Source organism: Mustela nivalis (assembly GCF_964662115.1).
Source record: "Mustela nivalis genome assembly, chromosome: 8".
Classification (NCBI taxonomy): domain Eukaryota; kingdom Metazoa; phylum Chordata; class Mammalia; order Carnivora; family Mustelidae; genus Mustela; species Mustela nivalis.
The window spans coordinates 29,477,138-29,501,955 of record NC_139027.1 but is presented as its reverse complement, the minus strand read 5'-3'; the positions used below and the strand labels follow the sequence as shown (position 1 = coordinate 29,501,955).

Below are 24,818 nucleotides of genomic sequence, written 5' to 3'. Positions count from 1 at the left end.
TTCCTTTTTTGTGTATGGTATAAGGTAGGGATCAAAGTTCTTTTTTCCTCCCGTAGAATTATCCAATCCCTCCAGGAAGGCAGGGACTGGGTGAAATTAGAGAGCCATTCTCCTTGGGCACAAAATTTATGGGGCATCAAAAAGCTTAGTAAACAAGGCAATATTTAATACAATATTATTTAAAAATAAAAATTAATGTGGAAAATTTATGATGAACAAAATACCAAAATTTTATTTTATTTTTTTTTAAATCTTTCATTTATTTATTTGACAGAGAGACATCACAAGTAGACGGAGAGGCAGTCATGGGGGGGCGGGGAAGCAGGCTCCCCACTGAGCAGAGAGCCTGATGTGGGACTCGATCCCAGGACTCCGAGATCATGACCTGAGCCGAAGGCAGTGGCTTAACCCACTGAGCCACCCAGGAGCCCAAAATACCAAAATTTTAAATCTGACCCTGCACTTAGATGACTACCTCACCATCACACTCTAAACTCCAGTCGTTTCTCCTAGCACCATTTATTGAAAAAAGCATCACTTTTTCTCTTTCAATTGCATTGATGACCCTGTCATAAATCATATAAATGCACACATGTGTGGGTCAATTTCAGAGCTCTTTATTTTGTTACGTTGGTCTGTCTGTCCTTGTACTTCACTGTCTTTATTAATGTGACTTTGTAGTAAGTCTTGAAGTTTGGTTGTGTCTTACAACTTTGATCTTCTTCAAAATTGCCTAGTTATTCTACGTCATTGGCATCTCTCTCTTTTTTTTAAAGATTTATTTTATTTATTTTAGAAAGAGAGCATGTGCCCACATGTGAGCTGGGGGAGGGGCAGAAGGGGAGGGAGAGAGAGAATCTCAAGCAACTTCCTACTAAGTGCAATGCCCAATGCAGGATCACAACCCAAGCCAAAACCAAGAGTTGGACACTCAACTGACAGAGCCACCCAGGCATCCCAGGTCATTGGCATTTCTGTATTTTTTAATTATCCTGTTGTCACACAAAAATATTCAAGATTTTCATTGGAATTGCACTAAATTTTAAAGTTTAAAGATAATATAGTAAAAATAATGAGTCTTCTGATCCATGAATGTGTTTGTCTTTCCATTTATTTAGGCCTTTTTAATTTCTTTTAATAATATTTAGCTTTCAATAAAGAGGGATTTTTGGAGCTATAGTAAATAATTTTTTGTCATTTTAAGGAAAATTTTAAACAAATCAAAAGCACATAGAAGTGCGTAATAAGGGGCACTTGGGTGGCTCAGTGGGTTAAAGCCTCTGCCTTTGCTCAGGTCATGATCTCAGCCCTGAGTTGGGCTCTCTGCTCAGCGGGGAGCCTGCTTCCCTTCCTCCCTCTCTGCCTGTCTCTCTGCCTACTTGTGATCTCTGTCTGTCAAATAAATAAATAAATAAATCTTTTTCTTAAAAGTGCATAATGAATCTTCATGATTCCCTAACCCAGCTTCAACTCTGACATTGTTTTGACAAGGCAAATGTTGGGTAACATAATTCCATTCATAATTAAATATGTGTTTCTAAAAGGTCAAGACTCTTTTAAGAGAAAATACTTAATCACAGTATCATTATATGCCTAAAAATTTAACAATAATCTTTGAGTACCATCAAATAGCCATCAGTATTCAAAAACCAAATGTATCATAAATGATAAAAATAATTTTTTACAGTCTGACTCAAGATCTAAATAAGGTTCACATATTGAGATTGATTGGTGTGTTTAATTCCTTATAATTTGTAGATTCCCTACTTCCATATCTTTCTTTCTTTCCATTTATATGTTAAAGAAATGGATCATTTGTCCTCTAGAGTTTTGCAGGCAAGATTTTACTGATTAAATACCCATGTTGTTATTTAATATGTTCCATTTTTCTTCTCTATTTCCTTAAATAGGGAAGTTGGATCTAAGACTTATCAGAATTACTTCTTTGGAGGGATGGGAGACAACTTCAAAGGTCATGATGATTATTAGGAGGGACATAATGTCTGGTATTTTATTTTATTTTTATTATTATTATTTTTTAAATATTTTATTTATTTATTTGGCAGACAGAGATCACAAGTAGGCAGAGAGGCAGACGGAGAGAGAGGGGAAAGCAGGCTCCCCACTGAGCAGAGAGCCCAATGTGGGGCTCGATCCCAGGACCCTAGGATCATGACCTGAGCCGAAGGCAGAGGCTTTAACCCACTGAGCCACCCAGGTGCAGAGGCTTTAACACACTGAGCCACCCAGGTGCCCCAATGTCTGGTCTTTTAAGTGCCATTTTCTAGGGGCACCTGCCTGGCCTAGTCAGTAGAGCATGTGACTCTTGATCTTGGGATAGTAAGTTTGAGCCCCATACTGGGTGTAGAGATTATTTAAAAATAAAATCTTTTTTAAAAATGTCATTTTCTAAATTATGTCAACACTTCAAAATAGGGTGCCTGGGTGGCTCAGTTGGTTAAGCAACTGCGTTTGGCTCAGGTCATGATCCTGGAGTTCCAGGATCGAGTCCCACATCAGGCTCCCAGCTCCACAGGGAGTCTGCTTCTCCCTCTGATCTTCTCCCCTCTCATGCTCTCTCTCACTGTCTCTATCTCAAATAAATAAATAAAATCCTTAAAGATTTTTTTTAATTCATTTATTTGACAGACAGAGATTACAAGTAGGCAGAGAGGCAGGTAGAGGGAGAGAAAGAGGAGAAACAGGCTCCCCACCGAGCAGAGAGCCCGATACGGGCCTCGATCCCAGGATCCTGAGATCATGACCTGAGCTGAAGGCAGAGGCTTAACCCACTGAGCCACCCAGGCACCCATAATAAAATCTTTAAAAATTAATAATAAATACCTCAAAATAAAATGGACTTTTCCAAAAAATGGGTTTTCTATATTGACCTTTTATCTAAAAATCTTGCTGAATTTGCTTATCAATCCTGAAAATGGATCAGTAGATGCTTTTCCAAAAGCATTTTGTGATTCCCTACACAGTCACATTCTCTGCATATGATAACTTTATTTCTTCCTTTCTAATCCTATGACTTCTCTTTCTTTTCCTTGCTTTATTGCATCCTTTATAGGATTCCCAGTACTGTATTCAGTAGATAGTGGGGATTTTTATCTTCTTTTTTTACGTAGAGGAAGGTTTTCTTTAATTCACCATTTATGCGTAATGTGTGCTATGTGGGTTTTGTAAATACTGTTTAGCAGATGAAGAAAGCTCCTTTACTTCTGTTTTGCTAAGAATTTTAGCATGAATGGGTGTTGAATTTTATCAAGCACTTTTTCTGCCTCTATTTAGATGTTCATATGATTTTTCTTGTTTATTCTATTAAAGTGCTAAATTACAATGAATTTTTAAAATATTAAACCAACTGTGAATTCCTGAAACAAATATAACATGTTTGTGATACTGTTTATGATCCTTTTTTTTTAATTTATTTTTTTTTCATTTTTTAAATTTATTTTCACCATTCATTGTTTTTGCACCACACCCAGGGCTCCATGCAATCCATGCTCTCTCCAATACCCATCACCTGGTTCCCCCAAACTCCCACCCCCCACCCCTTCAAAACCCTCAGATTGTTTTTCAGAGTCCATAGTCTCTCATGGTTCACCTCCCCTTCCAATTTCCCTCAACTCCCTTCTCCTCTCTAACTCCCCTTGTCCTCCATGCTATTTGTTATGCTCCACAAATAAGTGAAACCCATGATCCTTTTTATATATTGTTGGATCAAGTTTGCCGATATTAAGTTTAGGAATTTTGCATCTGTTTCCATGAAAGACACTGACCTGTGAGTTTTCCTTTCTAATAATGTCTTGATCAGATTCTAGAATCAAGGTTAATTCAGCCTCCTAAAGTAAAGGGAGAAATAATGTTTCTTTTCTACCTCATCAGCATAACCAAGGCATTCCTATCACTCAGGAAATTCCCAGTGTTTTTGAAGCTCTGAGTCAGGAGTCTGGGACAAACACCAGATGTGTTCTTTATTATAACTCCACACAGACACACACATATATAGATACACACACACACACACACACACACACATATGGGGTTGTGGGGGAGAGATTGAAAAATTGGCTGATATTAATATATTTGTGGAGGCTGATAAATCCCAACTTCTTGAGGCAGGCTGGAAACTTAGGCAGGGTTTCTATTTTCAATCATTTTTTTAAAAATTAAATTAAATTATTATTTATTTTTAAAAGTATTTTATTTATTTATTTGACAGAGAGAGAGAGACAGTGAAAGAGGGAACACAAGCAGGGGGAGTGGGAGAGAGAGAAGCAGGCTTCCAGCTGAGCAGGGAGCCAGATGTGGGGCTTGATCCCAGGACCCTGGGCAGAAGGCAGATGCTTAAAGACTGAACCACCTAGGTACCCCTAAGCATCCAACTCTTGATCTCAGCTTAGGTCTTGATATTGATCTTTATCTTGATCTTAGGGTCATGAGGTCAAGCTCTCCATTGGGCCCAGTATGGAACCAATTTAAAAAAAAAAATACAACTGATTTTTGTGTGTTGATACTGCATTCTGTAACTTTGCTAAATTCATGTATTAGTTCTAATTGGGTTTTGTGTGTGTGTGTGTGTGTGTGTGTGTGTGTGTGTGTATTATTTATGATTTTCTGTAAATAAGATTATGCATCTATGAATAGAAATAGAGATTGTTTAACTTCTCTTTTCCAAAGGAAAGGATGGCTTTTATTTTTCTTACCTAATTCCTCTGGTTGGAGTTTCTAGCACAATGTTAAAGAAAAGTAGTGAAATTGAGCATCCTTGTCTGTTTACTACCCTAAAAGAAAAGCTCTCAGGCTTTCACTATTTAGAATGATATTAGCTATTGGTTTTTCATTAATACCCCTTACTATATTGAGGAAATTCCCTTATATCCCTAGTTTGTTGAGTGTTTTTATTTTTTTATTAAATCATGAATAGGTGTTGGATTTTGGCAATCCTTTTTCTCCACCAGTTGAGATAATTGTCCAGCTTTTTTCCCCTTTGTGTTATTAATGTGGTGTATCACATTGATTGACTTTCTTATGTTGAACCACCATTCTTGGGAGAATTTTTGCTTTTAACACTTTAATTCAACATTGTTTAGCTAAAACATTTGGCAATACTATGAATAATATTATGTAGGCTCTTATAATACACTCTCCGAGACTGATGTCATGATTCAAAAGGGAGAAATAAAAATTGTTTTATTTGAAATGGTAACAAAGGTAATTCTGCCTTTAAAGTGACCTGGAACATGCTTGCAAAAAACTCAGGAGTTTACGTTACTGATCGGGAAATTCTGACCTAAAGGATAAAATAAAAATTCCATCATTTGGCAAAATCTGGCTTCCACTTCTATTTTCAGCTTTTTTCTTAGCAAATGTGCACCTGACACTCATGACTTTACAATCTTCTTGGTGATGTTGTTTTTGACTTGCCTGGAATGTTCTTTTTTCACCTAAAAACTTTCTGCTGATTCTTCAGACTCCAGTACAAATGGCCACTTCTTGAGTAACTTTTCCCATCTCTCCCAGGCAGTGAATCCCTGTCCTTTTATTCTCTAACACTTATATTTCTGTTATATATTTATTAATATAGCTATAAATTTTAATTAATTTATTAATATATTTAGATGTTTCTGTTCTATATATATTTACATAGGATTTATGTGTTCTATATTTACCACACTGTATTATAACTTAGCAGTTTAGACATCTGTTGTTCCCATTAATGTGAATTCCCAGAATACAGGGGTCATATTTATCTTTGTAGTCCTAGCACCCAAGCTAATGCCTAGAACTTAGTAAGCACTCATTAAATGATTTATGAATACATGAATGGGGTGCCAGTTGTGCTGTGGTTATGGACACCAACTGGATCAATATTTGTGTCTGTAAGAGGAAATGTGCTCTTGATTCTCTAACCTAGAACATTTTCTGATTTTATTTTTTTCTCTTTGTGCCTCTCTAGACTTCAAAGCAGCATACATTGAAAAAGATCCAGAAATTCACAGGTCAGAAAGATCCTATGCTTTATTCTTCAGCTCAAGGCTAATGACAAACCAACTGTGGGTCTGCCTTAAAACTCCAGACTTTAATAACAGGTTGAGGGAGGGAATTTGAAAAAGATTATGTAAATGAAAGAAATGTGCTTACTCTTTCTAGCATCTCCAAAGATGCTAGATTCTTTTGAGCAACTTCCAAAGAGCTGTAAACAGATTGATAATTCTTCCTATGCTTCCTTTCCCCCATGCTTTCTTGCCTAATTTTCCTTTTGTGTAGAACTCAAAGTATCAGGAAAGAAATTTGGTGAGATTAATGTTTGGTGCAGGAAGTTCTGATAACTTTTTCCCCTGTCATAGGCACTGGATAGAATCCTTTGGGGGGGGGGGTGGAATATGTGTTATGCACTTTGGTTCCCCTACTCCTACTCCCTACTCGCATGGTTGTTCCTGTTCTTTCCAACAGCTTCATCTACTCCATGGTGAAGGCAGCATAGTAGAGTTCAAAATATAAAAACTTGAGCCCTGGGTTAAGTCTGAGCTCTACCACTCATTAACTTAATGATCCTAGGCATGATTTCACCTTTGTTTTCTTATCTGTAAAACAAGGGGGTGGAACAAGGTAGAGGTGGTATCAACAATTAGGGTGCTAAAAGCTTCTTTACCTCTGCTCCCAGCTTCCCAGTGGGAAGAAAATCTTAGGATGAGCTGCTCCGAAGCTAATGAGACACAGTGAGTAATGTTGACCTTCACTATCTATTCCTCCTCTCTTCAGCTTACTCTACTGATAAACTCTGTAGGAGTTAGGAGAAAGGTACCTAGTACTGTTTTACTTCCCCCACAATGATAGCTCTTCCTTTTCTAAGTTAAGTCACTATTCCTATTGGTTTCCTTACTAGTACTTTAATATCACTTCAGTGACATTGACCTACTCTGGTGTCCAGCTTTTCAAGTCTCCCTATGGGATGGGCCCAGGAGTATGTACTCTGGTCAATGGACAGAAGTCTTCAACAGATCTTCCAACATCTGGAATGTGCAAGGTCAGGGAAGGTCATTTCTGGGAGGAGGTTGGGTCGTGGAAGTTTTTGTTTTTGTCTTAAGTAAACTCTACTTGAATTGAATTGAATTCTTGAGATCAAGAATTGCATGCTCTACCAACCGAGCTAGCCAGATGCCCCAAAGGTGGTAGAACTTTTAAGAGGGAGGGTACAAGAGACCAAAGAAGGGAGGTGGGAAAGAGGGAGGGAAAAAGGGAGGGAGAAGAGAGATTGTTAGTTGGTTGCTTATTTACTTAGTTTGGGCGGTGGGGATAACTTCTGGGTCCAAAGGTTTAGTCCATGGATCATTTCTGATTGGAGTGGAGACCCATACCTTCCTCTCCTCCTCGTAGAGGAATTCTTTACATAAGTAATTGAGATTGGGGAATACAACCTCTTTTGTTGTTATTGTTCTCCCTCAGGACAAAATATTTCACATTTGAAATAGCCATTACCTTTCCCTTTTCCTACTTTTTCCTGCCCCAAAGCAAATGGAAACTTTTCTTTATTTCCTAGATCAACTCTTACAGAATTCTGTTTGCCTGAATCACAGGATTCGATTTCTTCTTCCACCTCCTCTGTGCTTGTGGCTCAGGAGCCTGTTCTACCCCGTTGTGGCTGTAAGAAGGCAAAACATTCTACTAAGGACAGCAGCTCCTCTGGATCATTATGCAGCAACTCCCGCCTGTCCCACCTTCCCGTCTTTTCTAAAGGAACAACCCGGCAACTCCAGAGCCATAGTTTACCTATTTTACCCCAAAACCAGTTTTCCATGTTCAGGAACCAAGGCACAGCCCTGCCTCCTTTTCAGCTCTCAGAGTTTGGGAAATCAAAACTTTTACAGAATTTGGCAGCTCATTCACCCTTAAGATCCCAAAACTCTTTTATCAGCTCTGTGTTTGAATCCCCAGATCTCTGCCAACAAGAAAAAACAAAGAATGGGGGAAAGAGCAAGAGTCATTTGACAATGGATCATGGGCCAGATTTTATTTTCACCAAGGCAAGACCACGATTCTCGGGGTGGGCTCCAATCCAGCTCTCTCCTTTGGTTAGGTGGGAGTTAGAGGGACATATGGCTTGGAAGGTTTATACTTTGAGGGAACAAACAGTGCCTCTGCCTGTAAGGGAGTCATGGGCAATCCTGAATTATTTAATTGAGGTGCAAGGAGGAGTTCCTGAACCACAGAAACCTCAAATCCAGCTATCTATGCCCATTCATCAAAGCACTGAACAAGGTCTCTACAATAAATTCCCAAACTGTCCATCATTCCAGCTCCATGTGAATATTGGAGTGGAATCTGGATTAAATCGAACAGAAACAGAAATTTCACAGTCACTTATCCCAGGTAAGCAGTCACAACGTGGGGATGGCCCGCAAATCCTTGAATCCAGGCCCTTAGTTACATCATTGGGCACTCCGCTTCGCAAAAGTTTAGGAGCTAACATAATTCCAGAGAAAACCACTGGACTGCAGAAGGAGCCAAAACATGTTCTAGAACTTAATATAGAACAGAGGGTCATGGGTCTTCTGGAAAAAAGGATTCAGCAGCCTAAGTCCCACATGACTCATGTGGAATTGACCTCAAGGCTACCATGTCAAGTTACAGAGAGCATAAAGGTAACTCCTTTAGCATTACTTCAAGTCATGGCTTCAATGGGGATGATCCCAGAATCACATTCAGAAGTGATCGAATCTGTGGGTTTGTTCCCACAGCCACAAGACAAAGTTGGGAAACCAATGGAAACCACAAAAAAAGTGAGTGTAAGCACTAAACCATCATATCAAGTCACTAAACCAGTGGAGGTAACACCAAGTGCTCAGCATCAAGTTATGGAATCCAACATGACCTCCAGACCCCTGAACCAAGTCACAGATAATGTGATGGTAACTCCTACAGCATTGCTTCAAGTCATGGATTCTATGGGGATGATTAATGAGTCACATATACATATTGTAAAACCAGTGGGAATAATCCCAAGAACACCATCTCAAGCCATGAAATCAGGGGAAATAACCCCATCGTTGGACCATAAAGTCATACCATCAGGAAAGATGCATCCAAAGGCACAATACACAGTTGTGGAAACTGTGGCAACGACTTTTGGGCCACATCCTGAAGTTACTGAATCAGTGAATATAACCTCAAAGCCACAAAGTCAAATCACAGGACCACTGAAGATTCCTCCAGGGACAATATGTCAAAATACAAGATCACTGGAAATGATCTCCAGTCCATTGCATCAAGATCCTGATTACACGAAAGTTACTCCAGTGGCATTATTACAAGCTAGGGATTTCGTAGGAATAATTCCACCAGCACTGCCACATGTTATAGAATCTGGGGATTCACAGTCTGCCCCAGGAGCAGCTCAACGAGTTGGTTGGACATCTTCTAGCTCTCCTCCTACTATTGGTCCACCTGGATTTGTAGGATCTGTGGGTTTACCTCCAAAGCCACCACTTAAAGTCACAGAATCAGTAGGGATGATTCCAATGCCATCACATCAATCCATACATTCTTTAAAGGTAACTCCAGTAGCAATGGGGTCATCCATGGGAATGATCATAACACCACAATCACAAGTTGCAGAAACTCAGGATTTGACCTCAAGGCCAGTATCTCAAGTTAGGAAACCTCTGGAGTTGACTCCTGGGTCATGGATTCAAGTGCAAGACTCTGTGGAGTTGACTCCACAACCATATGTTCAAGGCACAAAAACTAGAGCATTAACCCCACGGCTACCTCATCAAGTCATGGAATCTCCAAGTTTGACCCCATGGCATCAGATCTTAGAATCTTCAGAGATGAGTCCAAGGCAAAGTCATCAAATGATGGAAACTATGGGGTCGGGAACTACTGGGATGATCCCCAGGCCGTATTTTCAGAATTTTTCAGAGATGACTCCGGGGCCAGGCCATCAAGACACAGAAACTGTACGGCTCTTTTCTGGGGATTTGCTCCAAGTGGCATTAACACCAAAACCAACAGGTCGAGTTACAGAATCTACAGAAATGACTCTAAAGCCACACCTTCAAGTTACTGAGCCTTTAGAAATACCCCTAAGGTCAGAATACGAAAACACAGAACCTTTTGGGTTGGCATTGTCTCAAATTGAACATATCCAGGAGATGATGCCAGTACCACCATATTCAGTAAAAGGATCCCTGGAATTGACTTTAGGACCACGAATGCAATATGAGAAATCAGAGCCACTAATGCAAAATTTGAAATCTGTGAAGTTAACCCCTGAGTCATCCCCAGTAGTGGTGGGACCTAAACAATTTATCACAGGACCAAAACGACATGTTCCAGAGTTGACCCCAGAGCCACAGTTCCAGGGAGTAAAGTCTATACCACTGCATCCAGAGCCACGATTACAAGATGTGGAATATGTTAACTTAATCCAACAGCCAGCTACTACTGGAATGATAGAATCTGAGAAGCTGGTAAAAGAGCCAATACTACAATGTATAATATCAGAGGAATTGACTAAGGGGGCACAGCATCAGGGTGTGAAATTGATCCCACATTTGCGAAGTGTCCGACTTTCAAATTTACCTCCAGGACCACTTCTTCAAGGAGAAAAACCTGTAGATTTCATCTCAGGGTCCCCACATCATAGTGTGAAATCTGATGCACTGACCCCAGGTTCCCCAGTGCAAGAAATCAGATTGTCAGATTTTACCCCAGGGCCAAAGCATCAAAGTGTTACGTCCGTACAACTGTCTCCAGAACCAGAAACTCAATGCATGAAATCTGTGGAACAAAACTCAGGACCACGCTTGCAAGATGTCAGATTTTCTGATTTGACCTTAGAACTAAAGCATCAAGGTTTGAAACATGTGCAATGTATACCGGGAACACAGGTTCAAGATGTACAATCCTTAGGATTTGTAACAGAATTGCCTTTGCCATTAAGCCAAGGGTTCTTGAGTGAAAATATGAAAACTCTTCCGTCTATTGAAGGATCCCAGTTTCACAGCATGCAGTCTATGAAATTGACCTCAGAACCACAGTTTCAAGGTGTGAAGTCTCAGGAACTGAACCTAGGGCCAAGGCAGCAAGATGTCAAATTTTCTGAATTGACCTCAGGGCCAAAACTTCAAGGTGTCAGATTTGGGGAGCAGACTCCAGGATCAGTGTTTAATGGTGGAAATTCTGTAGAGATGACTCCAGAATTAGCATTTCAAGATTCTAAATTAGTAAAGACGTCTTCAGGGCTTCAAGATATAAAACAGGTGGGGCTTACCCCAGGGCCAGGGCCACAGTTACAATATGTCAAATTTGGTGATCTGACATCAGGAACTCAACCTCAAGGTGTGAAATCTTCAGAGTTAAACTCAGGGCCACAACTACAATATGTGAAATTTTTTGAGTTGACCCCAAACCCAAAGATGCAGGGAGTAAGATCTGTGGGGCTGTCCCCAGGACCTCAAAAGCACGTGGTCAAGCCTGATAGGCTAGTACCAGAGACACTGTTTCAAGGTGTAAAAAATTTGGGGATGGATCAAATGTCCAACTTGGAAGGTAATATTTCTTACAGAATTGTCTCCCAGCCAGAGAAACCAGATGAAAAATCTATGGGGTTGACTCCTGAGTCACAGTTGCCAAGTGTAAACTATTCTGAGTTGGCTAGAAGAACACAGTTACAAGGTATAAAATCTTCTGAATTGATCCAAGGGCCAAGTGTGGGGGGTATGAAACCAATAAAGCTGACCCCGGACTCAAAACTTCAAGGGGTAAAATCTGAGTTGTTGACTTCGGAGCTGAAAGATGTGAAATCTGTGGTCTTAACTACAGGACAAGGTCTAAAAGGTACGGAATCTACTTTGCTAACCCCTAGTCCACAGCTGGAAGGTGAGAAATCTATGGAGATAACCACAGTGCCACGGATAGAAAATGCCAAACCTGTGAAAAGCACCCAAGATTCCATGCTTCAAGGTACAACTTCTGACTTGATTCTACATGCAAGAACTCAAGACTCCAAAGCTGTGGAGTTGGTCCAAAGAACCCAACAACAAGATGTGCAAACTGTGGAATTGAAATTTGAGCCCAAGATGGAAGGTGAGAAAGCTGTGCCTTTTGCACCAGGGCCATTGCTCCAAGGGTCTGAACTGCAAGGTGTGAAACCCAAGGAACTGACTTTAGAGCCACAAACCCAAGATAGTAAATTTGTCGACAGTACCCCATGTTTAAAGCATCAAAGTTTACAATCTATAGAGGAAACTCCAGATCCAAAGCCGCAATGTGTAAAATCTGTAAAGTTGACCCCAAGGCTAAACAAGCAGGAAGTAAATTCTGTGAAAGTGACCAGAAGATCAAAGTTTCAAGGAGTAAAAACTGTGGATTTAGCCCCAAGGCAACAGTTTCAAGAGACGGTACTCATGAATTTAACATTTGGGCCAGAACAGGATGGCAAGCTATCTGTAATCTCACCAAAGCAGCAATGTGTAAATTCAGAGCAGTTGAAGAGAGGGGCTAAGTCGGACGATGGGCTGTCTTTGGAGTTAACTCCAGAGCTAAAATTGGAAGGTAAAAAATTAGCAGACCTCAATTTTGAGTTACAGTTTGAAAGTATGAAATCAGACTTGACTCCAGAATCAAATATTCAAGGTTTAAAACCTAAAGAATTCAAACTTGAACCACTTGAACCACAGTTGCAAAGCATAAAGTCCCCTAAGTTGACCCCAGGGGCACCACTGCACCAGATTAAAGGCTCAGAGTTAGCTTCAGAGCCACTGCTTTGTGTAAAAACCGTTGAGTTGAAACAAGAGCCACTGCTTGAAAGTATGAGACGCATTCAGTGGATCCCAGGACCTAAGTTCCAAGCTGTGAAATCTGTAGAGTTCAATATCAGGTCACAGTCTCAAGGTATTAACTCTATAGGGTTGAAATCTTCGACAGAGTTAAGAGATGTGAAGTCATTTGAATTGACTCTTGGGTCCAAAACTCAAGGTGCGATATATACAGACCTTGGGCCACAGTTGCAGAACATGAAAAGCCCTGGGGTGCTCCCAGGAACACAGCTGCTAAAAGGGAAGGTTTTGGCATCAACCGCAGAGCCACAGCTTCAAGATGTAAAAACTACTGAGTTCAAAAAAGAGCCACAGCTGGAAAGAATGAGGTGTATCCAGTGGATACCAGGACCTGATTTCCAAGGTGTGAAGTCTATAGGGATACAGTCTCAAGGTGTCAAGCCTCTAGGGTTGAAACATAGAAAGTCATCTGCATTAACTCCAAGGCCAAAGCTCCAAGATACACAATCTTCGGCATCACTCCAGGAACATAAGCTTCAAGACTGTGATTTGAAACCTTGTCTACTGGTTAGAAGTGTGAAATCATGTGAGCTGACTTCAAGGTCAAAGCTCTGTGATATAAAATTTATGCCATTGAAATCTAGGCTTTGCATGCATGATAGGAAACCTACTAAATTGACTGCAAAACCAAAGCTTCAAGAAGTAAAACCCTTACAGTCATCCCCAGGAGCACAGCTTCAGGGTGTGAAGTCTCTGGTACTTATGGAAGATCCACAGCTTCTTGGTGTGAAATCTGAGGTATTAAGCCAAGGGTCACAATTACAAAGCAATACAACTAGAGAAGTGAACTCCCCACTACACTTGACAAGCACGAAGTCATCTGAATTGACTCTTCAGACAAAGCCTCGAGGTGTGAAATCTGAGAATTTCAACTCTGGGTCACAGTGGCATGATCTAAAACCTTCTAAGTTGTCACCTGAGATAAAGTCCCAAGATAAGACATTTACTGAGTTAAATCCAAGTTCACAGTTGAAAGGTATGACATTTTCTACACTGATCACTGGAACAAAAATTCAAGGTACCAAATGTACAAATTTCAACCTTGGGCCATTGTTACAACATGTGAATTCTTCTGAAAGGACCTCAAAGACAAAGCTTCAAAATGTAAAACATAAAGAAAGCTCTCCCAGTCCCCAGGTGCAAGTTCTGAAATCTTCTGACCTGACCCTTGGATCAAAGCTTCAAAATGTGCAGTTGGTGTCCAACCCTGATCCACAGTTTCAAGGAGTGAAATGTTCTAAATTAATCTCAGAAACAAAGTTTCAAGATGTGGAATCTATGAATGTCAAATCTGGGCCACAGCTGAGAGGTGTGAAATCTTCTGAATTGATACAGGGGACAAAGCTTCAAAAAGTGAAGTCCGTGGATTTCAAGTCAGGCCCCCAGTTGGAAGATATGACATCTTCTAGGTTGATCATGGGTATAAAGCTTCGAGATGTAAAATCTATGAATTTCAAGTCTGGACCACACTTGAAGGATGGGAAATCTTCACAAGTGATCCCAAGGGAAAAGCTTCGAGGTGTGAAATCTGCAGAATTGAAAGCTAATCCAAAGGTACAAGGTGAAAAATCTTCTGATCTGACCCGGGAGAGGAAGTTTTCAGATATGAAAGCAGGCCCACAGTTACAAGACGTGAAATGTTCTGAGTTGATCATGGGTATTAAACTTCAAACTAAAAAATCGGCAGGGTTTGGTTCTAGATCACACTTGCAAGGTATGAGATCTTCTGAAGTGATCCCAGGGTCAAAACTTCAACAAGTGAAACCCTCTGAGTTCAACCATGGTCCAAAGCTACAAGGTGGGAAATCTGATTTAATTCAGATGAGGAAGCTTCAAGGTGTGAAATCTGTGGAGTTCAACCCCGGACCACAGAGACAAGGTGGGAGATCTGATTTGAAGCTAGAGTACAGGCTCCAAGATTTGAAATCTGTTCAGTTAAAGCCAGTGCTGCAGTTACAAGATGTACCATCTTCTGAGTTAACACCAAAACCAAAGCTTCAAAGTAGAGAATCTGTGGAGTTCCTTATCAGACCCACGTGGCAAGACATGAAACCTCTTGAGTTGACTCTAGCTGCAAAGACCCAAGAGGTGAAATCTTTGGGGTTTGAGTCAGTCCCACAGTTACAAAATAGGAAATTGCCTATGTTGACACCAGGATCACACCTTCAAGGCATGAAATCTCTGAAATTCAGCCCTGGGGCAACATTGCAAGGTGAAAAATCTCCTGAGTCTGTAAAGCTTCAAATAATGAAAACCACAGACATCAACCAGGACCTAGAGTTCCAGGTCGCAAAACCCTCTGAGTTAGCCTTGGAATCAAAGATTTGCAATGTGATATCTCCCGAGTTCAATCCTGGGAAGCAGTGGCAAGAAGAGAAGTGTTTTAAGTTGAAACCATGGCCAGAGCTTCAAAGGGTGAAATTTGTGGTATACAACCCTGGACCACATTTGCAACATATAAAATCTTCAGAATTGTGCAAAGAGACAAAGCTCCAAGATGTGAAATCTAAGGAATCCAATCCTGAGCAACAGTGTCAAGATGTTAAATCCTCTGAGTTATGCCATGGATCAAGGCTTCAAGATATGCCATCCTGCAAGTTCAATCTTGGGCCACAGTCACAAGAGATAAAACCCGAGTTGTGCACAGACAGGAAGCTTCCAAATGAGCCATTTCTGGAAACAAAGCATCAGCCTAAATTACAAGGTGGGAAATCCTCTGAATTTAATCTAGCCCCACATCTTCAGTGTATAAATGTTAGGGCATTCAGTACTGGACCACAATTGAAAGGTGTAAAATCTGAGTTGAATTCTGGATTAGAGCCTCGAGGTATAAAATCCCAGGTGTTCTGCCCTGGGCCACCTTTGCAAGATGTGAATTCTTCTGCATTTATTTCAAAACCAAAACTGCAGTGTGTGAATTCTCTTGGATGCAAATCTGAGCCACCCTTGCAAGGTATAAACCCTTCTGAATTAACTTCAGTTTCAAAACTTCAAGGTACAAAGTCTTCTGAGTTGAGTTCAGAGATCCCCAGGGAGACAACTATGGTGTTCAACCTTGATCCACATCTTCAAGATTTGAAATCTGAATTGATTCCAGGGTCAAAGTTTCTTGCTGTAGCACCTATGGAATGCAGCCCTGAGCCACAGATGAAGTGTGTAAATTCTTCTAAGTTGAATCCAGAGCCAAAATTACAATGTGCAAATTCTATGGGGTGCAAACCTGGGCCACCTTTGCAAGGTGTACAGTCCTTTGAATTGACTTCAGGGACAAAATGTCAAGATCCAGGATCTCAGGTGAATCCGGGGTTCAAGAATCAAAGTGAGACATATATGGTGTTCAGCGCTGAACCACATTTACAAGATTTAAAATCCGAATTGATTCCAGGGTCAAAGTTTCTTGCTGTACCACCTATGGAGTGCAACCCTGGGCCACAGACGAAGTGTGTAAATTCTTTGGAGTTGGATCCAGACCCAAAAGTACAATGTGCTAATTCTATGAGGTATGAACTTGGGCCACCTTTTCAAGGTATACAATCTTTTGAGTTGACTTCAGGGATTAAATGTCAAGGTATGGGATCTTTTGATTTGAATCTGGGGTCAGAAGTTCTAGGTATAAAATCTCTTATGTTCGACCCTGTGCAACATTTACAAAATGTGAAACGTGAATTGAGTCCAGGGACAAAATTTCAAGGTATAACATCACAAGAATTAAACTGTGGCCCACAGCTGCAAGGTGTGAATTCTTCTGATTTGAATTTTGGGTCAGAACTTCAATGCATAAATGCTATAAAGTTTAATCCAGACCCACAGATGCAAGGCATTAAACCCTCTGACTTGAATCCTACGTCACAATATCAAGGTACAAAATCTATTCTGTTCAACCCTGGACCACATTTGCAAGGTGTAAAATCTTCTGAGTTAATTCCAGGAACAAAGTTTCCAGAAATCCAGTTTTTGGACAATCACTGTGGGTCACAGCAACAAGCTGTGCACTCAGTGTTCACTTTAGGCTCTTCGCTGAATGGTATGAAATCTGTGTTATTTTTACCAAAGCCACTGCTTGAAGTTGTAAAGTCTGTGAAGACTAACAAAGAGCCAGTGTCTTGTGGTGGAAATTCTGTGAAACTGGCTTCAGGCTCTGAGCTGCAGGACTTGAAGTATGAGATGTTTGCACTAGAGCCATGTTTTACAAAAGTGAAATCTGTGGAGTTAAATCCAGGGCCAAATCCTCAAGGTATGAATTCTGGGGAGTTGCCCTCACACCTCAGGCAGCACAGTGAGAGATCTGTGGTGTTTGCATCAAAGTTGTGTTTTCAAGATGTGAAATCTCTGGCCTTGAAACTAGGGTCACAACCTCAAGATGTGAATTCTAAGGATTTGATTTCTTGCCTCAGGCAGAAATCTATGGTGTTTGAATCAGAGCCATGTTCTCAAGATGTGACATCTTTGAAGTCAAACCTACAGCTACAGCCTCCAAGTGCTAATTCTTCAGGGTTTCCAGCATGCCTAAGGTCACCAAGTGTTAATTCTGAGGTCTTTGCACCGGAACTATGTTTTCAAGATGTGAAACCTGTGGAGTTGACACCAGGGTCCCCACAGCAAGGTATGAATTGCCAAGAGTTGACTTCAGGATGGCAAGGTATGAAATCAACAGTGTTGGCACCAGAGCCAAATAAGAAGTTCATACCAGAACCCATGTTGCATAGTGTTAAATTTTCAAATTTGTCTCCAGAATCACAGCGACAAGGTGAGAAACCTTTGGAGTTTACTCCAGAAGCAAAGTTGCAAAGTATAAAACATGTGACATTGTCTTCAGCATCTCTGCAACAAGATATGAAATCTGTAGAGTTACTACCGGGGTCACTGCTTCCAAGAACAAAATCTGAGAAACTAATGACAACGAGGAGCTATCAAATCACAGACTCCTCTGAGATAATCCCTAGGCCAGGGCATCAATTTGTAGAAGGTGCAGAGATGAACCCAACACCAAAGCCTCAAGTCCCTAAATCTGTGAATTTGGTGATCCCAACACCAAAGCATCAAGTCTCCAAATCTGTAAATTTGATTTCAGTACCAATTTATCATACCACAGAAAGGTTGGCATATCAAGGCAATGAAACTGTAGAAAAATCTGTGGGGTTGACCCCAAAGTCAACAAGTAAAATCATGGAATCTTCAGGAGTGCCTCTAAGGCTAGATCTTCAAGTCCCAGAATCTGTTGATCTGACTCATGTGCTAAGGGATCAAGGCTCTGAATCCTTAGAATTAACCTTAAAGAAAATCCCAGAAACTCTCGAGGTGCTCTCTCAGTCATGGCCTCAAGTTAAGGACTTGGGAGAATCCTATACAAGGCCAGTGCAGGAAGTTACAGGATCTGAAGAGATGACACCAGAGCCCAAGCATCACACTACAGAAACTATGGGGCTGACCCCCAAAGCAAGGCCAACAGAGAAGGAATTCCTTGGCATGACCCCAAAGCCAATAAGTAAAACCACTGGATATACAGAGAGCACTCCAAGGCCCTATCCTCAAGCACTAGAATTTGCAGAGGTGATCTCCGAGAAAAGACTGCAAAGGGAAGAATCAGAAGCACTGACTACAGAGTCATTACATCATGTCCCAAAATCTTCAGAGATGACCCCAAGGCTAAGATATCCAGTTCCTGAATCTGTGGGTTCAACCTCTAAGCAATGGCTTCAAAGGGAGAAATCTTTAGATTTGTCCCCAAGGCAAACAGGTCAAGCTACAGGACATGCAGAATCTGTAGAGCTCACATCTGAGACACAGCAGCAAGGGTATGGACCTATGGGGCTGACAAAGTCACAGAATCAAAGTATGAAATATTCACAGATAGCTCCAGGACTACCGGGTCAAATTACAGAGCTTATGAGGATTAGTCCAAAGCCGCTAGATCAAGTCACAGGATCTACAAAGACACAGCTTCAAGCTGCTCAACCAATAGGATTAACCTCAATAGGCCCCCCAAAAGTTTTTGAATATGTGAAAGTGACACCTAGGCCACCACTTCAGGTTGTAAAGTCTGTAGCATTAACACCAGGGGGGACCTCTCAAATGGTAGACCATGTTGAACTGACTCCAAAAGATGTGAGACCTTCTGAGTTTACCTCAGGGCTATTGTTGCAAAGTATAAAATCAAAGGAATTAACCACAGAGCCAACACACCAGATTTTGGATATAAGGAAGTCGACAGGCTTTCAAATTGTAAAGACTGTGTTAATCCCAGGGCCACCACTTCAAATTGTAAAATCTGAGGAATTAGCACCACTACCCATTCCTCAGATTGTAGAACGAATAGGAGTCTCCTTAGAATCAGCTACTGAAGTAATGGATTGTTTGGATTTCTTCCCAAGGCCACATCTTCAAGAAATGGTAGAACCTGTAGAACTAACTCTGAGGCCAAATACCAAAGAGAAATCTTCAGAATCACTCTCACAGCCACCATTTTCTTTGGAGGAATCGACAGTGTTCACTCATGAACAAGGGCTTCAGGCTGTGAAAGGAATGGGGATAAAAACAGGGCCTCCTCAAATCATGGAATGTGAGGATTTGAATCTAGTACAGATATATCAGAATAGGGAATCTGAGGATTTTATGTCAAGAGAGGAGTTACAAATAGGGAATTATTTCTCTAGATTTCTACAGAACTCTTCAAACTTGCTCATCTCAAGCTCTGTCGAAGCACCTGAATTAGGAAGCCTTTGTGATCTGGAGATGCCAGAAGTGTCAAGGGCCTTGGATATAAAAGACTTTGGGACAGATATTTTGCAGTCTGAAGAATACTTTATAGACCCTACTATGATACAAACTTCAACGCTTCCCTTGTCCCTTCACAATCAATCCTCGGATAAGATAGCTAACATTGTAGAAATCCCACATTTTGAGATCCCAGGAGTGGGTGTCATATCTAAGAGGACTGATAAAAAGCAGGTGGAGAAGCTAGGGAATTCACTCCAGCGCCTATCCCAACATCCACTGCAAAGCTGGAGATCACCATCTAGGACCTTCCAGTCAGGATCAGGAACTCAAAGAGCCCTGAACGGGTCTGTCTTGAGCAGACAACAGAATGTCTGGGAGAATCACTCCTGGAGACAGCGACTACCCAGAAAATATCTCTCCAAGATGCTAGTGTTAGGGAATGTCTTGGCAACCACTATGGAAAGGAACCTTTGTTCTCAAACATCTTTAATGGAAAGAGCCACTGCAGATACTTGTCAGTCTATTCAGAATTTATTTGGGGTTCCTGCAGAACTGATGGAACTTTCCAAGAGTCTGCTAGAGAAGAGTAGAAGTATTATTTCTCAGACTTCAGTGTCCAAAAACTACATTCAGAGACACACTTCCTATCATGGTCACGAACAAAGAATAGCCTTAAGGATGTGGACACGTAGCTCCATGTCCTCCATAATACAGCAACACTCTGGGGCTAGCGCAAAAATAAGGAAAAGTTCGAAGCTTAGTGATATATCCCAGGAAGTCATTCAGCACATGCCTGTTTCATTTACAGAGGGCAAGTCTCCTGCCCCAGTAAATTTAGAGTCTTCCTTCAATACAGTTTTCACTAGGAAAGATTCTGTTCCAATGGAAGAGAGTGAGAACTCACAGAGTTCACAGACAAGGATTTTTGAGTCCCAACACTGTTTCAAGCCAAGTTATCTTCCCCAGGCCAAGACTGACTTATCAGAACAGTTCCAGTTGCTACAAGATCTGCGGCTAAAAATGGCAGCAAAACTGTTAAGGAGTCAAATACCCCCCAATGTACCTCCACCTCTAACTTCAGGTCTGGTTTTAAAATACCCTATCTGCCTACAGTGTGGCCTATGTGCAGGACTTAATTGCCATCATAAATTACAGGGCACTTATCTTTTTATATACCCACAGCTCCACCTTGTAAGCACTCCAGAAAACCACGGAGAGATTAAGGTGAGTTTTGGCTTTAGGTTGCGAACTAAGAAAAGATCCGAAGTCCCAAAGTACCACAGAAGAGACAGATCCATCACACCAAGGAGTTCTATATCACCATCACTAAGGAAAGCTAAAGTCTATTCTCGAGCTTCCAAGAGTCCTACTTCTACAATCGATTTCCAGTCTGTATCTTCCCAGTCTCCTGCTCCTGTACGAGTCCACATCACGCAAAGACAGTATAGGAGCCCTGCCCTAGCAGGAAAGACAACAATTGGAGGGCTAGGGCACTATGAGTTTACTCAAGGTCACTCTCTACCAGAGAGTGACTCTGAAAGCAATCAGGATGAAAAATGGGCTAAAAGGAGAACCAAAAAGACCCATAGTTCAAAATACCCAAAGAAAAGAATCACTACGGGAGGCAGAAGACAAAACACAAAGTTCTACACAAATGGTAGAACCACAATACGGAGTTCTTCTCGGGATTTACCAGCCCAGTTAAGAAGGAAGAGGAATGGAGCATCTCAGACAACTACTGCCTCTTCAAAAAGAGAATCTAAGAAATCATCCCAACCCAAATTCATTCAACAGCTTTTTCAAGGCCTAAAGCAAGCATTCCAGAGAGCACGAAGAATAATGGCTTTTACTGGACAGAAGCCTGAGGACAGGTCAAGGCCAGACCATTTGCGTTCAAGCAAAAACCACCATCCAAAACAAAAAGCCAGAGATGAATCCTCCTCAAGAGATATCAAAAGAGATAGGAGGTCAGTTATTAAGCTAAAGCCAACAGACATAACCACTAAGCAGGACATGTTAGGGGAAGAAATACAGCAATTCAGATCAGCTCATCAACCAAAAAGAAGTAGCTCTTTCCAACGTAGACATACCCAACGACCCAAGCCCATAGTTTCCCAAAGAAGTGCTATTTTCAAAACCACTTCAGTCGGACAGGCTGTGGTCATTGTTCAAAACGACAAGAGCAGCAAAGGTAAGAAAAACTCCTACAGATGTGAAATCTCTAGCCAGGAGTCCAAAAGCTCCAAAATAGGAACCAGAGTTCAAGCCAGAGGGAGGAATCTACATGGTTCACTTAAGAGAACCTCACACAGTCACCTTAAAGAGAAACTCACACCCAAGAAGCGAAACCACCATAGCTTTGTAAGGGAGAGAACCCCAAGTAATTCCTCTGAAAGGAGCCATCGCAGTCCCTCCGAGAGGCGCCATCAAAGTCGTCCTCGGAGAAGACATCACAGTTCCTCAGAAAGGAGCCATCGGAGTCCCTGTGAGAGGAGATGTCGCAGTCCTTGTGAGAGGAGATGTCGCAGTCCTTGTGAGAGGAGATGTCGCAGTTTCTTTCAGAAAACTCATCACAGTCCCTTAGAGGTGAGAGGATACAGCCCTTCTGAGAGAAGACAGCACAGGACCTCTGAGAAGAGTGGTTGCAGTTCTTCAGAGAGAACTCACTGTAGTCCCTCTGAAAGAAGTGGACACAGTCTGTGTGAGAGGAACAGTCATTCTGAGCAGAGCCAACAGAGCCACTTTGAAAGGGGCCAGTACAGTTGGTGTGGGAAAACCCATCACAGTCCCGCTAAGGAGAGACTCAAACACAGCTGCCCTAGGGAGAGGCTCAGACATGGTCTGTCTGAAGATTGCAAGGGCTACTCAAACACGTCTCCTAGGGACCACACACAAAATACTCCCAAACAGGCCAAGTTTAGAGGCCTGAAGCTGACAGATGAGAAGAGATTCGTCCCCATTATTCACTGACTGGCTCAAGCCTTCACCGACCTGCCCCTTTTGTGGCTTCTTTCCTGCTTGGCCACTGCCTTTGATACCGGCACCCTCAGCAATCCAAGAGCCTCTATGCCTCTCTACCTGGGGGGAGGAAGGGTGGGAATGGGTCTGTAATTTCTCTAAGATAAATAAAGGGGCGATAATTGATCTCCACCTAGAAAGACCACTGGTTGTGCTGGAGGGGGGAACGCAGGGTGAAGGGACATTGGGTGTTGCGCAAACGGAACAGGAGGAAAGGGCCCTGAAGTCACGTTTGGGGCTCCAAACCCCACCTACAGCTTCCTGGGGCGGGGTCTCAGAGGAGGGAGTCCTGTCATGTGACTCACTCCGGCACCAGCCCCCTCGGAAGCTGCCAGGCAGAAGTAGACGGTCAGACCTGGGATCCGAGGCACTGACTCCACATCCCCCTCAAACTCCTAATACCACATTTCTCTGAATCAAAGATGTATCATTTACTTATTTTTTGTTTTAGACAGCATGAGTGGGGAGGGGCAGAGGGAGAAGAAGAGCGAATCTAAGGCAGATTCCGCACCCAGTGCAGAGCCAAATGCAGAACTTGATTTCACAACCCTGAGAAGATGTGCTGAGCCAAAAATTAAGAGTCAGATGCTTTACCCACCAAGTCACCCAGGTACCCCAGATACATCCTTTAAAACTTCACATGCAGGAGCGCCTGAATGGCTCAGCGGGTTAACCCTCTGCCTTCAGCTTGGGTCATGATCTCAGGGTCCTGGGATCAAGTCCCGAATCGCGCTCTCTGCTCAGCGGGGAGCCTGCTTCCCCCTCCCTCTCTGCCTGCCTCTCTGCCTACTTTTGATCTCTCTCTCTGTGTCAAATAAATAAATCTTAAAAAAAAAAAACTTCACATGCAACCCAATTTCTAAGATAATAAAATGTGATTATATATATATATTTAGGAATTGATGAAACCTCCTGACTTGGCTTAACCGGCTGAATTCTTCTTTTTAGGAGCTTCTACATAGAGCAGGGCATCCATCTGGCCCCAGCTCCGGCCTCTGGATTTGCCCTTCCAGCTCTGGTCCCAGGTCTGACCCTCCCTCACAGAGCCTCCCTCCCTCTCAGTCGAGACCTCACCCACCTCTGAACTCCACTTCAAATCACAGCCTTTAGTCTTCACCGAGGTACTCAATTAGTTGAGCCACAGTGGTGTCCAACTTCCCCCCAATTTCAGGCTATTAGGCGTTCTGCCTCAGATCCCCTTTTATAGTTTTCATAGTTCTGGCTCTAGCATCTAGCAAGCACTCAGCAGGTACCTGCCGCCTGAGCGAAAATGAGAGGCCCAGGAGGAAAAAGCAATGTCTGAGGAGGAATGCTGGCTGTGAGGGCGGTCCGGGAAGTGGGCGGCCAGGAAGGGTGGAGCCCGCCTCACCTTCATCCAGCACTTTTCCACCAGGCTGCTGCTGCCTGAGCCCCGCACCTTGAGGTAGCAGTCGACGGCATGGCTATACTCTCCAGCCTGCTCCCACTGGCGAGCTTGGTCCAAGAGCCCCTCCATGCCCCTGAGATGAGAGTACACGTGACCAGGACAGGCTGGGCAGCGTGGCCTATCCCGTGCACACCTTGTGACCCACCCTCCAGCCCTGCTGACACTTGCTGCCTCCTGGCGTCATACCTGGCCCCTTTCTTGGTAGCCTCCCGCTCATACTCTTCCCGCAGAACCTCCAGCTGGCCTGGCACATAGTCCTTGCAGATACGCAGGGCGTCGCTCCATAATCCAGCCTCCTGCTCAGATCTCCAGGTATCAGGAAGGCAGAGGCCGGCGTGACACCTTCCCACTGCCACACAGGTGCTCTATACTATGGGCCACGGATCCCTAGGTCCTTGCACCTCTCTTCTCCTCCTTGTCTCCTTCCCCCCTCCAATGCTAACTCTCTGAATCTTTCCCAGTAGTAGTGGTTAGTGTAGTGCTCTGTGGGTTCTTACACTCTCTCCCCCTCCCCCTCATGGCCCTGAACCCGGTGCCCTACCTTATAATAATTGAGGGCCAGGCCCATTCTCTGGGCCCGAAGCAGCAGCCCTTCTGCTTTCTGAAAGTCCTTCTCCTCCAAGGGCTCCCGGGCCTGCCCCACAAGCGCCTCGGCGACAGTGTCAGGATCGTGGGCCTCGGCCACACGCTGAGCTGCCTCCCAGTCCTGGTTATGGACGAACCTGCTCCCAGAAGAGGACACGGGAGGCTCAGCACGGGACTGAGGCCTCAACAGTGGGAGACAAGCAGCCATGTCAGAGGGGGTA

General features: G+C 42.6%; 2 protein-coding genes across 3 annotated transcripts in view; one reads left to right on the top strand and one right to left on the bottom strand.

Annotated features, from left to right (window-relative positions):
• Positions 1–22,967, top strand: part of LOC309870617 (uncharacterized protein) — a gene marked incomplete at its 5' end in the record, with an annotated part of 36,975 nt that extends 14,008 nt beyond the window's left edge. The window contains 3 exons of the mRNA XM_082743002.1: positions 5,966–6,008; positions 6,674–6,728; positions 7,550–22,967. Coding sequence (XP_082599128.1) covers positions 5,966–6,008; positions 6,674–6,728; positions 7,550–22,538 — 15,087 coding nt within the window. The 3' untranslated portion in view covers positions 22,539–22,967. The remainder of the gene's footprint in view (positions 1–5,965; positions 6,009–6,673; positions 6,729–7,549) is intronic.
• Positions 22,968–23,744: 777 nt separating this feature from the next.
• LOC309872064 (intraflagellar transport protein 172 homolog) lies at positions 23,745–24,587 on the bottom strand. Of its 2 annotated transcripts, XM_082745663.1 has the most exons (4): positions 24,554–24,587; positions 24,199–24,308; positions 23,956–24,085; positions 23,745–23,846 (listed from the first exon to the last, which is right to left on the bottom strand). In XM_082745663.1, the coding sequence occupies exons 1-4, from the start codon at positions 24,578–24,580 to the stop codon at positions 23,829–23,831; spliced, it is 285 nt and encodes a 94-aa protein (XP_082601789.1). In that variant the 5' UTR covers positions 24,581–24,587; the 3' UTR covers positions 23,745–23,828. The 2 variants fall into 2 exon arrangements, with proteins under 2 accessions (XP_082601789.1, XP_082601788.1); XM_082745662.1 differs by having other exon boundaries at positions 23,753–24,085.
• Between the last annotated feature and the right edge of the window lie 231 nt (positions 24,588–24,818).

What these genes read in the sequence shown, in the direction of transcription:
- LOC309872064 (XM_082745662.1), bottom strand. Translation starts at nt 24,580, where the DNA reads ATGGGCCTGGCCCTCAATTATTATAAG. An exon ending in TGGCCCTCAATTATTATAAG is followed by an intron (nt 24,309 to 24,553) that starts GTAGGGCACCGG and finishes AGATCTGAGCAG; the next exon opens with GAGGCTGGATTATGGAGCGA. An exon ending in GCTACCAAGAAAGGGGCCAG is followed by an intron (nt 24,086 to 24,198) that starts GTATGACGCCAG and finishes CTCTCATCTCAG; the next exon opens with GGGCATGGAGGGGCTCTTGG.